Source organism: Taudactylus pleione, unplaced genomic scaffold (assembly GCF_031769625.1).
Source record: "Taudactylus pleione unplaced genomic scaffold, aTauple2 ptg000113l, whole genome shotgun sequence".
Taxonomy (NCBI): domain Eukaryota; kingdom Metazoa; phylum Chordata; class Amphibia; order Anura; family Myobatrachidae; genus Taudactylus; species Taudactylus pleione.
Window position 1 is genome coordinate 1,036,960 of NW_028284515.1, and position 16,834 is coordinate 1,053,793.

Below are 16,834 nucleotides of genomic sequence, written 5' to 3' on the forward strand. Positions count from 1 at the left end.
TGAATGCATCGCATTCCGATGTTTAGTACATTTGGGGAATGCAGTAAAACACATGAAAACTGCATTTTCGGGGGTTTTACAGCATTTTCACCTTTAGTACACCCCCGCCAATAATTTATCTTAATTGGAGGTGGGGATGTCAAGCGTCTTCCATGGAGATAGGCTGAGGCGCAGTGCTGCTGGGGAGTAGGGTGGGGTGGGACAGAAATGAGTGAGTGGGGGAGACAAGGTGCATGCAGGCAGTAGAAATAGACTGTGAGAGGACAGGGTGTGTTGCCAAACACTTACACATATATACACACAGTACACTATCACACACACTGTATACACACACTAAGTCATGCACTGTATACACACAATAACACATACATACACACATTTACACAGTACACAAAACATACTTACACTATTGAAGCAGCAGCTGCTGCCGGTTGCTAATGGGGGGGCACCTTCATCATTAGGCCCCCTCGAGATGTGATGCTGCGATTCGCAGGTGATATGGGGGCGGGGCTTGTCATATAGGCTCCGCTCCCTTCTGCCGATGACAATGGGGGGGGTTCTAGGTACTGCATGAGCTAGAGAGGATGCTGAGGGTCAGGGGGCTGAGACTGAGTCTGTCAGTGGGGATGCAGGGAATGTGCTGGCACCAGGCTCCGTCTCTCAGTAAAGTTCCGAGCTGCGTCCCCTCACTTGTCTCCCTCAGATGCGGCCCTGACAGAGCCCTGGGGCACGTACTAGCGCTGACAGCCAAGGTGCTGGTGGCTGCAACAGAGACCTGGCACTAGCAGTAGGGTTAGCGTAGCATGGACAGCGGGACTCTGCGGCGCCCTCTAGGGGCTGGCGCTCACGGCAGCTGCCTAATGGTAGTGCCGCCCTGCACAAAAGGCCTCCTCTCTTTGAGATCAGAGAAGGGACTTTATGGTGAGCTGGGGTGGTAATGTTGAGGTTGGAGGAGCGGGGGTGCAAAAACCCATAGTGGCCATACCAGATGGAATTGCGGCAGTTCTCTACATGGTGTGGTTAGACACAGTGCTTAAAAAGTGGATTATAGAGCGATAGTGAGATACCTCCCTAAATTTGTAACCTAGAATAGCAGAGTAGAGGTAAACTGTCACAGGATGGAAACCTGTAACCTGTACTAATCTACTTGTAACGCAAACCCATTCTTCTGTTACACCTGTATTCTCTGGAGATACAGGGTTAATACCATATATGTTTGTTAGAGACAAAGCGTTGAAGGCTGTAGACAATTTTCCAATTCATCTTTTACTGAGTTCAGAACTGCCAAAAATACTGATTTGCTTCCCATGGTAATTTCAACGTTATGTAAATAGCGCAGGTAAAACAACGCTTTGCATGACATGTAAATAGAGAATTTGTTTTACAGAACAGGAGACGATATTCTAGTTTACTATTCATTTAACAAACGTCTCTGATGATTTTGGTCACAGGTCAAGTCCCCAGTTAGCTGACAAGTTCAAGAAAGGGAAGTTTTTAACTCCTTCTTCAAAAACAAAATGCAAAACTTAACACTCTGTACCTTTACTGCTCGTTTTGGCGTCTCTGCGAGGATAGGAGGAAGTATCCCCTTGTAGAAGCCAAGCAACCTATAAATAGATAAAAATGAATATATACATACAAAGACTATGACAGTGTTTTATTTGTTTAATGTTAGTTTTCACCTAGACAAAATATTCAATGACATTTCCAATATAGCAAGTCTATGAGTGGAGTTAACCTATATGGATCCCATTTGTTAAATTCTTACCATACTTATATTGTACTGTAATTATAACAATGTCATCAGTTTAATCTGTTACAGCTAGACAAATGTCCCTGATATACATGAATTATCAAAACTATTGACTTCCGAGTGATTTTAATAATGATCATTAGTCCAAAATGCAGCTGTCACGGCACTAGGGGTTTGTTGAGATGAGCCAGGGGCCCCTTGGGGATAGCTGTATGCAGGGCCGTATCTAGGGTAGTGCGACCAGTGCCATGGCTAAGAGCACCACAGGGCAGGGGGCGCTGTTTGGGTCTGTCAATTTTCCTGTTTATTATCATTCTCACTTGTAGCTTCCTCTTCTTTTATCCCCAGCATCTCCTGGTCTCCTCTATCTCTTCCCCTTGAGGCCATGGTCCTTTTTTAGGTGCACTATCTTATGTCCCTATTTAAAAAATGGGGGGGAGGGGGGGCAATGCCCTCTCTGGCACAGGGCACCAAAAAATCTAGTTACGGCTCTGGCTGTATGTGCTGGAGTGTGAGTGAAGCTGAATGGCTTAAGTATGCTATTCCTTATGCAGGCCACTAGGCGTATTAGAGAACTGATGCTGCAGAGTGATTAGCAGAGCAGGAACTGAGAACAGGTGCGGGCTAGCAGGACAGCCCTTGGCTGTAGCAGTAAGTAGGATATCTAAAGGCACCCATACATCAGCAATCTGAAAACCACAATTGAACAATTTGAAAAATCTTAGGATTTCATAATCTAGCAACCTGCGCCCATAAATTACAGATCTTTTTCAGTGATTTGCAGATCGATTGCAGCAAACACAGATCTGCCAATCTTGAAAGGCCTCATCATTTTACTAGTAACGGTCTGCAAATCTGCTGATCATCTCCATATACTAGCAATCTACAGCCCCAATTGATCTGTGAAATCCAACATGTTGGACAATCTGATTTAACAATTCCAATCACTTTTTGGTGCTATCTGCGATCTGTGAAGCCCATACATTGCAGAGTTTTCTATACAATCATCTGCAAATTGCAGAATTGCCACAATCGATTGCTGATGTTTGGGGGCCTTTAGAGCAGAGTGCAATTATATTGGTAGAAATAAAAAAGTTAACAGCTCTGCGAAATACAGTGCACAATGTCCTGACTCACAATGGAAATGTATAATAAAATGAGAATTCAATAAAAAAATATTTACATTTATTTATACAATAAAACAATCAATGCCCATAAATATATAGGACATCAGCAGTAAAAATATCATATATATAAATACAAAAGCAAAACAAACATTAGTAAAAAATAATAAACAGTGAATGGACAAATGTCTGTATGGTATTTAAAATCATATGCCTCAGCGCATAATCACAGTTAAGCAAAATAGCAACGCTGTATCATCAATTGTTGCAATAAATCGTTTTGAAACACTGTTTCTATGTGTAGTCTTGAATCACCACAATCATATGGATTTAGCTAGCTCGTGGCACAATGATACTAATTTGCTTCATAAAAATGCTTCCAAGCTCCACAATCTCATAGATTCTTATTGTGCATTTCTTTTCAATATATATTGAGTCCGCTACACAAATAAGAGTTCACAAGTAGGCAGGAAAAAAGACATCTCAATCAATTTATTTTGCTTGATAGATATATGTTGAAATAGTGCCTGAAAGCAGCGTCCGGCTAAAGGTTAGCAGATCTCAATGCCCGAAAGCACAAGTAACCGGCATTTAATGTCTGACCGAAATCCACAAGAAGTTCACTGCTGAACTAGCAGCCTTCCCACAATTACACCAGGGGTCGGTACTCAATAAGTAAAAAGTCACAGCACGGGACTCACCAATGTGTAGGGTGTCCAATCACCCAGAGTGATATGATCCTTGGCTCCGTGCACCTCCATGCGGCTGTTAGCAGAGACCTGCACTGTAATGGCTCTGATCAATGCACAGGGTTTCCGGTTGTTCAACGTGGAATATTCCACCTGATCTCACCGGGTCGTTCTGTGTCAAATCAACACAGTGATTTTACCTCACCAGCTCAGATTTTGTTCAAATTTGGTATATGGAGAGCATGTATGTAGTCTAAAAAAAGTACAAAACATTATATAAAAATATCATGCCGTTTCCAAAATATGGCTATGTAAAGTTTTCAAAAATCTGTCAAACGCACAACCAGCATATTTTCAAATCGCCATAGCAGCTCTCCTAATTAAGCTAGAGAGGTGGAAGTGGTGTCATTTTACTGTGTTTTTTATGCCCTTTCCTATGATTTACAACACAATAGGCTTTGTGAGGAAAAACTTTTTCCAAATTCAAACTGAAATTTTTTATATGGATTATCTCAAAAAGTGCATGGACAAAAACGTTCAAACAATTTCTGGAAATAGTCTATACTAATGTTGAAAGTTTGTCAAAATGTAAAAGTGGGAGGATAATGAGTTCATAGTTAAAAAATGTTTTTAAAGCAAGGTCATTTATTCAAAAAAGCCGGGTGTATTACAAGTAGTAATAGGTAATAATAGATTTGATGGCTTCATTAGTTTCACTATATAAATCAAGTTGAATAGAAATACTTGACATTGTATTAGTCAGTCAACAATGTTAGCTGAAGATAGTTTGACAATGCCTCAGTGGATTTTAAAGTGTCATCAGGAGACATTACATAAATTCTTCCAGTTAGAATTATAGGGTTGACTTTGCATAAGACATCTGTTAGCGGTATCCATAGTACATCAGGCTTCATTGGATAGAAGAATGATGGCTGGAGGAAGGTCACTTTTAATTAGTCTTCATCTTCATTTTTGTCCATCATATAAGCAAGCCACCATTTCTTGTTATACACAACGGATATATAGCCATTTATTTGTGCCAACTGGAGTATGTCTAGATTTTTTGTAACGAATACTGTAGGTGATGTTGTAGCCTTAGAAATGGTTTTCACCGATATTTTTGATGTACTTAAATCAACAGGTATAAAATCATGATACTGTTGTGTTCCTGAATAGTTACTGACTGGCTGAAACGATCATTCAAAAATGTTTCAGACTCAATATAGTCTTCTTGCGTTGTGAACGTCAAATTAATTCTAGATATATGTTCTACTGCTCATTCATAAAGTTGGAGAGGTGTGAGGATTTGGTTCTTATATGAATGTTGTAGGCTGGCTCTAGCTGCCAGTCTCTTGACTGAGCCACCAACTCCATCACAGGGGCCTTTCCCATGCACTGTGGGTGAAAAATGCCACTCGGCCTCAACATCGAAGTCTAGCTTGTTGCAAGCTTGTTAAGTTTTTCTTGCACAGCTTGCACAGACATGCTACAACTTGTCCTGCAATACTGAGCATGATTCCTAACCATTGATTCATGAGAACAATGATTCATGAGCATGATCCATAAACAATGCATTAACATAATTGAAGATCATTATTTATTCTCTTGCAAGCATTATTCATTGTTTTTAGTTAATAAAGTCATATAGGAACTTTTATAATTAGGCCTACAATATTTTAATTTTTGTAAATTATCTTAATTACTTTTTGACAATGTCTATATGTGAGAACATATAATAATATAATATCTATATTATATATTCTCATATGTAGATATTGACAAAAAGTAATTAAGATAATTTACATTTAATTCAAATATTGAGTGTTGGGCTAATTTTAGTTATTCCATCATATAATTGGATTTAAAAGTAGGCCCAGATTTTTCAAACATGGGGCCTGATTCAGACCCACTCGCGAGCGGCTGTCCGCTCGCAAGTGGGTTGATGGTGTGCACTGCGCATGTGCACGACGGAGGGAGCTCCGTCGTGCGCATGCGCGAGACGCGATGAGCGAAGGACTTTCCTTCGCTCGTTGTGTCTGATCAAAGGGGGCGTGCTGTCGATGTTGATTGACAGCACGCCCCCTTTGGTGGGCGTGCTGGGGGCGTGCCTCCCAGACGGGGGCGTTCCCAAGGGAACGCCTACCGTCAGAAGCCGGCCCCACTGACATCACTAGTGATGTCAGTGGGAGTGATTTTGGCTCTGATAGAGCCAAAATCACTCCAGGCCTTGCGGTTGAGAAACTGAACCGCAGGCTTCGGCTCGCAGTGGCGATGGTCAAGACCATCGTGACCATCAACCTGCACGCTCGTATAGGCAGTGGGTGGTGACCCACAGCTATACGAGCGTCCAGGAGGACGCTACATAATTATGGAGGTGGGCCCTGATTCAGAGCGAGCGCTCTGGTCAGAGCGTCCGGCTCTGAATCAGGGCCATAGTGCCTACTCCTGTTTAAAATAATTTTTAACTATGGACCCATTATCCTGCCACTTTTAAATTTTGAAAAACATTTACTATTAGTATAGACTATTTCCAGAATTTTTTTTTTACTTTTTTGTCCACGCAATTTTTGAGATAATCATGATTAAAAATTGCAGTTTAAACTTGGAAAAAGTTTTTCTTCACAAAGCCTATTGTGTTGTATATCATAGGAAAGGGCATAAACAACACAGTAAAATGACACCACTCCCACTTCTCTAGTTTAATTAGGAGAGCTGCTATGGTGATTTGAAAATATGCTGGCTGTGCGTTTTTGACAGATTTTTGAAAACTTTAAATAACCATATTTTGGAAACAGCAAGAGATATTTAAATAAAATTTGGGATTTTTCTTAGACTACATATATACTCTCCATATACCTTAATTTGAACAAAATCTGAGCTGGTGAGATAAAATTATAACAAAAAGTGTCTTGATTTGACACGGAATGGCCCCACCATTTTTTCCTACTGGTACAAGTACCCGTGGTGTCCTAGCCCCATCTGCGAAATGGAAGACTGCAACCAAGCGTAGATATATATTCGGTGCTGCTTTATCCAAAGTGGTGATCAGGATGTGCTTTTCCCTAACGCATTTCTTCCCAACAGGGATTTCTTCAGAGGGACTGCTGCCTTTGGAGAGGATACACCTATTTGTGCTGCAGGATTTGGAGGTTATACACTATTGCAGGACTTGGAGGTTATACACCATTTAATTTTTGTATTATTGTCAATCAGCCATCTTGAAAATTATTTCTCTGTATATGGTTCATCCACCCATTTGGAGTAAATTATCCAATCCGTGATGGTGTCTTCCCCATGTATGATTGTTCAAATTTTAAATGTGTTTTGATACCCCTGATGAAGTCCACTCTAATGGACAAAACACGTAGGGTTTAAGTACTTCATCCATTACCGCAAAGGGCCCCTGTTGTGTTAGCTCACTCCCGAAACGGTGTAGGCAGGAGTACTTACCATTTCCCTGTATAGTGGTATTGGATGTCAACAACATTTTAAGAAGCACAGTTATTTCGACTTCTCCTGTATAAAGATTTTAATAAAATTGTGAAAATTGTATTACTGATTGGCCTCTGGATTCTTTGGTGAGGAGAATAACTTCCAGATATCTATTGGTCATATTTGAAGTTTACATATTGGAGTTTCTACACAAAAAAAATAATTCATCTGAAGTTTTGAGATAAGAAAACAAAGACCAAGTTTTGGACTTATAGTTATAGGAGAACATTCTATAGGAAAACACTATTTAGATTATCTATAATATTGTTCATCTAACACCCTCTGGTATATTTATATTTTGTATATATATTTTATTTTATTTTGGTTCATACAAAATAAATATATGCAATCACTTTTTTTGGGAAAAAAAAGCAACAAAGATCCAGCACTCACATTTAGTAGATTTATTGTGAAAGTCATATATGAAATATAAAGTGTCCAATAGTCAACAGCAGCAGTCCGCCCAACGACAAGTTTCAACCAAGTCGTAATTGGTTTTCCTCAGGGGCTCCTATAATCTACATTTTTTTTATAGTAAGGGTTAAGATATTGTGGCCGCTTTATTTGCATTTAAGCAATAATTATGTGATTTACACAACTTTTGATGATAAAGTAGAAGTTTTTTTTACCTATATTACAGGGTATTTCTTACACTACTCTTTTTAGTGAGGGTTTTTTTTTAATTAAAAGTTACGTTTTATACTGATCATTGACGTACATTTCTTTCTTCATTATCTAAGAGTGCACCAAAAAGGTTTTTTTTTATCTGTTTTGTTTCTATGCAAATTGCGTATATTTACATAAACACGTCGACATTCTGGTATCTACATTCGGAAAGCTGACTAATGATTTCTATACTAGAGCTTATTTTAGACCCAGATCAGAGTTACTCCATACCAGAATTCTTAGGTTGTTAATATTTTTTAGATCATATCTTCCTTCCTCTGAGTTGTGGGCTGCAAGCTTAACAGCAGCTACCCAGTGATTGTTAGTGTAAGCTGGACACCCTTCGGGGGCCTATACATTTTGTTAATTATCGGGATCCGGGCTGCCCCCCGATAATTAACATTCTGTCTCACCGCGAGCGCTGGAGCAATTCAGCGCCAAAGATCAGCTGTCTCCGCAAATCCTTTCACTGTTTCTTGGGTTCATGCACGCACAATCTCCAGTGGAAGGAGCCAAACAGTGGCGGAGGGATCCGACTGGATCCCTCTTTGCAACCGGGACTCATTCCCATAGGGAAGCAGGAGGGTGCGGGAACAATTACAATCTGTAGATAGCGAGTGTTCCCGCAGTCAAGCTCCAAAAATTTTTAATTTTCGGACCTTGATGAAGGCTGAAAGGTAAGAAGGAGATATCAGTGATAGCTCCTGCATTACCTTTATGATGAATGGCCCTGATACTTCATTTATACAAAAGTAGGTGAACATTTTTACTTTCACCTGCTTTTGTATATATTATGTGATGATGTATAAACCATTGGCGTGTTCATAATATCAATGCAAAAATAAAAGAATACTACAGACCAAAGCCACAAAGGTCTGCAAAGACATTTACCCATGTTGAGACATGGTTGTGGTTCTGATAACAAGTAACTTCTCTTTATCTGTAGTATAAAATGCACAGTCACAATGTAAAAGAGATATACTGTAAAACGACAGTGGCAAATGAAATAATGTTGCAGGAAAATGAGCACATAATCCAGTTTGCCACATTACCAGTACTGGTGAGAAATAAGACTGATTTGATAAATCTGAGCCTATTTCACATCTTTATAACGATCTCTATTCATATTGTTTCTTTTTTTTTTAAATTCACATTTTCAACCTTGTGCATTCTATAATAGTTCTATATACAGCATGGTAATGAGACCAGTCTATGTATATTCCCTTACATAAAACAAACAACACTGAGTAACTCTGTGGGAGGCCATTGAAAACAAAGGAAAGTTAGTAGATGAACTAAGTTGTCTTCTACACAAAGTGCCCCTCATTTGTCCCAGCTCCTGACAGAGAAGCATATGGTATTTTAAAGGTGATATCACTGTCTTAACCATACCTTCCTGACCACACGTTGTGTCTTTTTGGGCCTGACAGCTAAATATATGATTTTTCTTAAAAGCATCTCTGTTCTCTATGTCTTAGAGAGATGGTTTGCAGAATGCGGGCCTGCAAGAATAGTAGCTGTAACCTGAACTAATACAAACAGCAGCAACAAAATAGCAGAGGCCCATTAGAGATGGGATCTGAGAAGAGGCGGGCATCAGAGCATTACAGAACAAACAGCACACCTGGGGAAGAGGACCCTTCTCCTTTTCAGTCACCACAACCCCCTCATTTATCAGTCAAGAGCCAGGCCACACAGAAATAAATGGTCTCTTACCCACACAGCTGTGTACTGCGATCTCATCTCCACAATCTCTTCCAAGATTTGGGTATTTTGTTAGTACCATAACTACTTCTATATTCTGTTTTTGGATATTTAAAAGTGTTACATTTTATTCAATGGATTATGAAACAGCGAGGCTGCAAACAGTGAAATGACAGCATATATGCCAACTCTCCCTGATTGTCAGGGAGACTCCCTGAAATAGTATCAATCTCCCTGAAGAGTCTAACAATCTCCCTGATTGCACCTTACCCCCATTATGAAGCTGTTATATATAAAAATAAACAGAGATATATATACATTCAAATTGGATCATTAGTATAATTTATTTATTACCAGTTATTTATACAGCGCACACATATTCCGCAGTGCTTTACAGAGAATATTTGTCCATTCACATCAGTCCCTGCCCCAGTGGAGCTGTCCATACACTATAGACTCTGGACACACTCTAGTGCCCAGAGTCTATAACTCCGGCGCTGGCCGCGCACAGCTCAGTGCGCTGCTGGCCGCCGGGTGGAGAGGAGGGGGCCCGTGTCGGAGACTGCACACGGGCCCCCTCCTCTCTAGAAACGCCCCTGCATGTACTGTTCAGGGCCTTACATGTATAGGGAATAGAGCTAGTGGATTTGGACAAAGGAAAGATTAATTTATTAAACAAACTTACAAAAAATATCATTTAAGCTATACTCCCTTCATTACACTAAATAGATATATGATTTTAACAAATAAATGAATGAATAGCTAAATTTTTAATGTATAGTTTAGACAATATATAATGTTTATTTTTTCACTTTTATATTTACTCATTCTTAAGTTTTTTATTTTGATACAAAGTGTATTGTTCTTAAATGACCCTTAATTTGTACACAGAACTTTTTAAACTGATGATTTTTCCCTTAAAACATAATTTAGAATAATGTACACTTTATACACTGAAATAGACTCTATGGGGTAAATTTACTAAGATGGGAGTTTTATTAAGAAGTGATGTTGCCCAAAGCAACCAATCAGATTCTACTTCTCATTTATCTAGCACCTTCTAGAAGATAATACCTGGAATCTGATTGGTTGCTATGGGCAACATCACTTCTTAAGTGAACTCCCATCTTAGTAAATTTACCCCTAAATGACATAGCGTGACCTGAAGTTAGCAATTCCTGAGTGAGGTCTGACCTGCCTTAACTGTGCGTATGGGTCCGATGTCACAGATTATTTTGCTTTGTTGCCCAAGTACACGGATGTGTGTAAGTGGAAGAGGGCGTCCTTATGGTAAGCTGTGATCGCAATGCGATTGCAAACATTTGCATTTCACCGCTATTAGCAACTGCGGTGCATGCGTTCTAGCAGAATAGCGATTCTTGCTGAATCAGACCCTCAGTCCAATCTTATTGCAACTTACTGTACAGGAGATCCTGCTGATAACGTCCTTGTACCAGATACTCCCTGAGGTATTGTAGCCAATTAACTTCCCTCTACACAGGTCACACAAAGCTTGTTCTTTTCAATACTCAAAAAAAAACCTTGCTATCTGACTGGAGCACATTTAAATTTGTGATACTTAATCTCATCTATTAAACTCCTGTTATCCTATAGATTGTAAGCAAGCAAGCAGGCAGGGCCATTTTATCTCTCTGTAGTAATAATAATAATAATAATAATAATAATAATAATAATAATAATAAAGACAGCTGACAAACTTTGCTAGTGGCATCCAATGGGCAAACATTATTCTCGCTGGCTTTCAGATGAGATAAGAGTGCATGTGCCAACTCAACTAGCCTGATTTCATCACCCAGATAACAGCTATCAGGTTAAAAAGCTGTAAAGTACAAATAAAAGAAAACATTTATTTAGTTGAAAAGCACTCAGCTTCCAATTCTGTACTAATAAATTTCTATAATGACAAGAATTCCAACACGTTATAAATGTATTTTAAAATAATACCATATGTTAAGCATAAGAGTTCTCATTGTACAGGGTAGTGAAATACTAAAACATAATGTAATGATATATGATAGTTGTGTTTATGAGAGATAATAAAAGTGTTTTAAAATAAAGAAGGTAAAGTTTCCCCTTAGTGTTATTGTGTGTATATATATATATATATATAATACACACACACACAAAATTGTGCTACATTTCCACTTTGTAACATCCTACTGAATATTTTTCTAGTTATCAAATGTACTTGTTCTTCACATATAATCTTATTGTTGTGAAACAGATAGTATTTAAGTATTCAGAGCCAGATTTTTTCCTTAAAACATAATTTGGAATAATGTACACTTTATACACTGAAATAGACTCTATGGGGTAAATTTACTAAGAAGGGAGTTCTATTAAGTAGTGATGTTGCCCATAGCAACCATTAATCAGAATCTATATATTCACTGATATTAACCATTGTATGGATTATAGGCCTGATTCAGATTTGTACACAAACGAGATGGATTGCGCACAACACTGTGCAGATCTCTATCTATGAGGATGGTCGCAATGCCCCCTAAGCCGTAGCATGATTGATATGCTGCAGCTGTTTGGAGGCGGGAAAGGAATGGCGACGGCCAGCATCCCAGAAACTGGGGGTGAGTCAGCTCTATTTTCTGGGTGTGAAGTCAGTGGCTGCATCCTTGGATGCAGCTTCACTGGCCCCTGAAGAGAGAAATCCCCGGTTATCCTGAGTAGCCTGAGAATTACTCAGATGACCGATGTTTTAACAGAATGATCCGATACTGTGTCTTCAGATGCAGCAGTGGATCAGAGAAGTCAGCAGGAGGCTTCTATGGAAGGCTCCTGCAGCACTACCATACTTTAGAACAGTCGCTGCGTAAAAAGCCTGTAACTACCGCGTCCGTCTCTGAATCAGGCCCTATGTACATTAATTGTTTATATGTTTGTTTCTGTAATGATAAGGCATTGAGCATAGCATCTTTCCCATGTTTTATTAGTGTTTTTAAGTGAAATACTAAATACTGTAGCTCAGATTACAAATTGAAGTTAATCATATAAAGCCCTCCCTAATTCAGCAGAATGCATACAGGCATGGAGCTTGAGAAGATGAAAGCATTGGCCAACGACACGTGTGACATTTCTTCTGGGCCAGAGAGACACTGAGCAGGATACATTCTGTGGGGTACAGGTGCCTTGGTCATTGACCGCATGATCACTGAATTATCTGACCTGCAGTCTAGGGTCACTAATGCTTGCTTATATTATATTAGATATAACTAATTCTTTCTCTTCTTCTGAGTGCTCCTTTGTGATATTTTCTCAGATTAGAACTGTGAAGAATAAGACTATTCTCAAAGGAGAGCACTGGTAACATCAGTACAGTACATCAGTAGGGTACATCAACATCTGTCCTAAGCAGCTTTGAAGCCCCCACATAAGTTTAATAGTGTATAGTCATACTATTGTGGCACAACAGCTTTATGACTAGATCCTAAGGAAATAAGCTTAATTAAGCATTATTTATAGATGATGGTTTATCATGTGTTTATTTTAAGGTTATATATTAAACTTTTATCCATCTGACATATTGCAGATTTAGAGATTTATTACTGAATTATGTTTTTTGCATATAAACTCGAGGACAATAGCACTGTGTATTATTTTGATAGCACCCAGGCTGGGGTGCATGGGGCTGATGTGGTTCATGGCTGCCTGGGGCATAACAAAGGTGCTCTTAATGAGTTGGGTGTTGTGTCACCATTGGTTCCCGGCATGCCTGAGCTATTAACTCAGGACTACAAGGTAGTCAGATTACAGGGTCTCAGCACCAGTGTCTAGCATGTTTTGTCTGCCAGGCCGCATTGTGTACCAGACCTTTGGTTAACTCCTGACTATGAATCCTGTCATGCCCAGGTATTACTCTAGCTGCGCTGGCTAACACTTTGAGATCACTGTAGTTTACCAAATTCTTAGCGTAGACCCTAACCATTGCTACTAACCAGACCTCTGTATTTGACCCTGACTACAGAGTATAATCTTTGGGCACCTATTATGTATGCCACTCCTCAATGGATTCCAGGGCTGCTGCCTCAATTTGCAGATAGGCTCAAACACAATAGTCAGATATACTGTATATAATGGTGGGAACAAATAGATTAGCAGACTATTGTATTGTTCAATAATAATAGAAATTTCTCTTTAAGGTGACTAAGGTATATGTTACCAGTTCTTGTAGTGTCCATGGTGTTCTTAGCAATCAAATGGCATAATGGAATAGCCAAATGGCAGACAGGGCGAAAAGTAATCCACTAAACTTTGGAAGGAGAGGGAGTGAGGCAGAGAGTGATAGAGAGCAGGAGATAAAGATCTACCTATTGCAAAATGACATTCCTGTATGGCCGTCTGATTTATCCATACTGATCTCTAAATTTGCAAAAACCTAAAAATAAACTTTTCACACGTTGTTATTATGGGGTATTGTGTGTGTATGTGTAGAATTTTGAGGACAAAAATGAATTTATTCCATTTTGGAATAAGGCTGTAACATAACAAAATGTGGAAAAAATGAGGAGCTGTGAATACTTTTCCAGATTTCCAGATGCACTGTGTATATATATATTATATATATATATATATATATATATATATATATATATATATATATATATAGATCGTAGCGTGCGGCACTCCATGCATGAACAAAAGACCAAACAGGCAGCTTTCAGGTGTAATGGAGCGTACACACGATCAGATTTTTCCTTCAGTATGAACGATAACGATTTAAAAATCGTTCAGTCGTTCATATCTGAAGGAAATTCGTTCATATCTGACATGCCTGAACGATGGACGATCAACGATGCGCGTTCCCGTTTGTCAGATAACGATATCTGACATCTGATGGGTTTGCAGTCAGACTTGGACGATTCCATTCATTTTAATGCAGTCAAAAATCGTTCAATCGTTCAAAACTTTGGTAAAATCGTTCAATCGTTCAGTCGTTCATCTGACAAATCTGACAAGTCTGACAAATCTGACCGTGTGTACGCTCCATTAACGTTTCAATGCGTTATGGCATTTTCGTCAGAACAATAACAACAGTGTACAAAATCTTACCTTAAATACCATGAGCATAATCACCCAGTGAACCATTTGCAGGCTAGTCCGGGCGGGACTGCATGCCCAGCCGCCAGCGTCTTGCTACTGACGTCATCACGTCATAGCGCAAACGTGATACAACCATCACCATAGCAACAACATAACATCGCTACTGCAATGTAGCCACAATGTGGCCAGGATGGCACTCGCCAGGGGCGCCGACCAAAGGGGGGGCGCCGCCCACGAGTGCCACCAGTAGCCAAGGGGTGGACAAGTCCCTCGGCCCCACAAGTGTAGGGCAGACCGCAGTGAGAGTAGTCTGCCCTACACTTTTTACAAATAGACAGCTGCCAGCGGTGGCTGTGTGTTTGTAATAGCAGCCAGCCAATGAGAGTCATACAGACTCTCATTAGCTGCTGCGTCGTCCGCGGAGGGAGCCGGCTGGAGCTCACTCATGAGCTCCGTGTTCCGGCTCTCCCCGCAGCATGTGACGGGAGAGGCGTCATATGTCATGACGTCTCTCCCATGCAGGAAAAGAGCGGGCTGGGACTCGGACAGCGGCGGTCGCGTCAGGAGCGGGGACCAGGTAAGTTGACTTTTTTTTTTGTTCTTTGTATGTGTGTGTGTAAGCCTGGCACTACGGCGGGGGCACTGAAATAGGGGGTGTCCGCTACTGGGGCACTTTATGGGGGGGTGCCCACTACTGTATTGGGGTGGCCACTACTGGGGGTAATTTATGGGGGGTGACCAATACTGGGGGCAATTTAGGGAGGTGGCCACTACTGGGAGCACTGTATAGGGGTGGCCACTACTGGGGGCACTGTATAAGGGGTCTACAACTGGGGGCACTGTATAGGGGGGGCACTGTATAGGGGGGACTACTACTGGGTACTATTACTGGGGGCACTGTATAGGGGACTACTACTGGGGTCTACTACTGTTGGCACTGTATAGGGGGGCAATGCAGCATCGGGGTGATTACTACTGGGGGCACTGTATAGAGGGGACTACTGGGTACTATTACTGGGGGCTTGGATCCCTAGATACACCCCTGTTTGCTTATTCTGTTGGAAACAGAGGGACCGCAGCAGATATCAGTGTGGAGCACCAAGGGAAATTCTCGCTCTGGGCTCCACTTGGACTAAAACTGGTCCTGCTGATGGTCCAGGTACGTGCACAGCACAGTGTCTTCAAAATGCACTTGTGTACTACAGCGTGTCTCCACCCTTAGACCAGAACCCACCTCCACAGTTTACACTACTCCTCTATCCCTTATCTATTGGCTATGCCTGGGCCTCTTGTGCACTGCATAGTCCAGCAAGTAGGCAGCAGTAGTACAGGAGTCTGTCTTACCCAGTGTCTGCAGCTCTTTGCTCCCTATGCCCTGTGTGTCTATCTCTGTCTCTCCTCTGTCTTTATCCCTTTACAGTTTAGTAAGTGTGCCTCCTCCCTATGTATGCCTCTGCCCATCCTCCTCATATGGCCATATGTGCCTCTGCCCAAAAAGATGATTATAAAATAAATACATATATTTGTAAGGGCCATTGTAACCTACAACTTCTCTGGGCACTAGAAAAGCATAATATACCTTTTACGCTCACTGTACTGTTGTGGGTAGTGAGGGACAAGGAGCAGTGTGGGAGTCTAGGAGGAGAGGCCTGCATGATTCATTTGTACTGGACCCACAATTTCTAATGGCAGCACTGCCCGTGTGTTTCAATGCCCAATCAACAGTGCCGGAGTACTACATCAGTTGGTGAGACATACATAGTTTGATTTGCATTTTGCTTGCATAAAACAATTGGCGCATGCAGTTGCGTGATTCTGCCACTTATGCCCACCTGTATCTGAATTGGCGAAAATTGCCAGCAATGGGGCATTCGAATGTAGGCCAAGAACAGTAAGGGCATCTTTATGCAGACACAGCCCTGAGAAAAGATGCACATATGCCTGAGAAAGCCGTATTATTTGCTGGTGGTATTTGCAGAAGGAGGTGCAAATAGAGGATGATGGCGATCGTTGGCCTAAGCAAACCACTTGTGACCAGCTGTTTATGAATGCTTACACTGATTGGTGCTTTCTTCATTGCTGCGGCCTTGATTATGATTTTGTGCAACATTGTTTTTTCTATTACATATGCCGGACAGGGGGTTGTGTCTGCTGTATTAGAGGATTTTTTATAATTTCATTGATGCCAAATAGCAAATGTTTGTTGCATATTAACTTTTTTACAGCCCTCGGCACATGTGGGATGAGCCTGGCATAAACCAGACAAATCTGCTACTGTTCTGAATGGAGCACATCTCATGTCTGCATATGGGCAGAAATACACTATTTTA

At 40.7% G+C, this 16,834-nt stretch overlaps 1 protein-coding gene across 2 annotated transcripts in view; it reads right to left on the bottom strand.

Annotated features, from left to right (window-relative positions):
• SLC25A21 (solute carrier family 25 member 21) overlaps nt 1-16,834 on the bottom strand; it is a 536,964-nt gene that overhangs the window by 129,959 nt on the left and 390,171 nt on the right. For both annotated transcript variants that reach the window (XM_088471286.1, XM_088471285.1), the window contains one exon: nt 1,541-1,607. In XM_088471286.1, the coding sequence (XP_088327412.1) occupies nt 1,541-1,607 (67 nt within the window). The remainder of the gene's footprint in view (nt 1-1,540; nt 1,608-16,834) is intronic.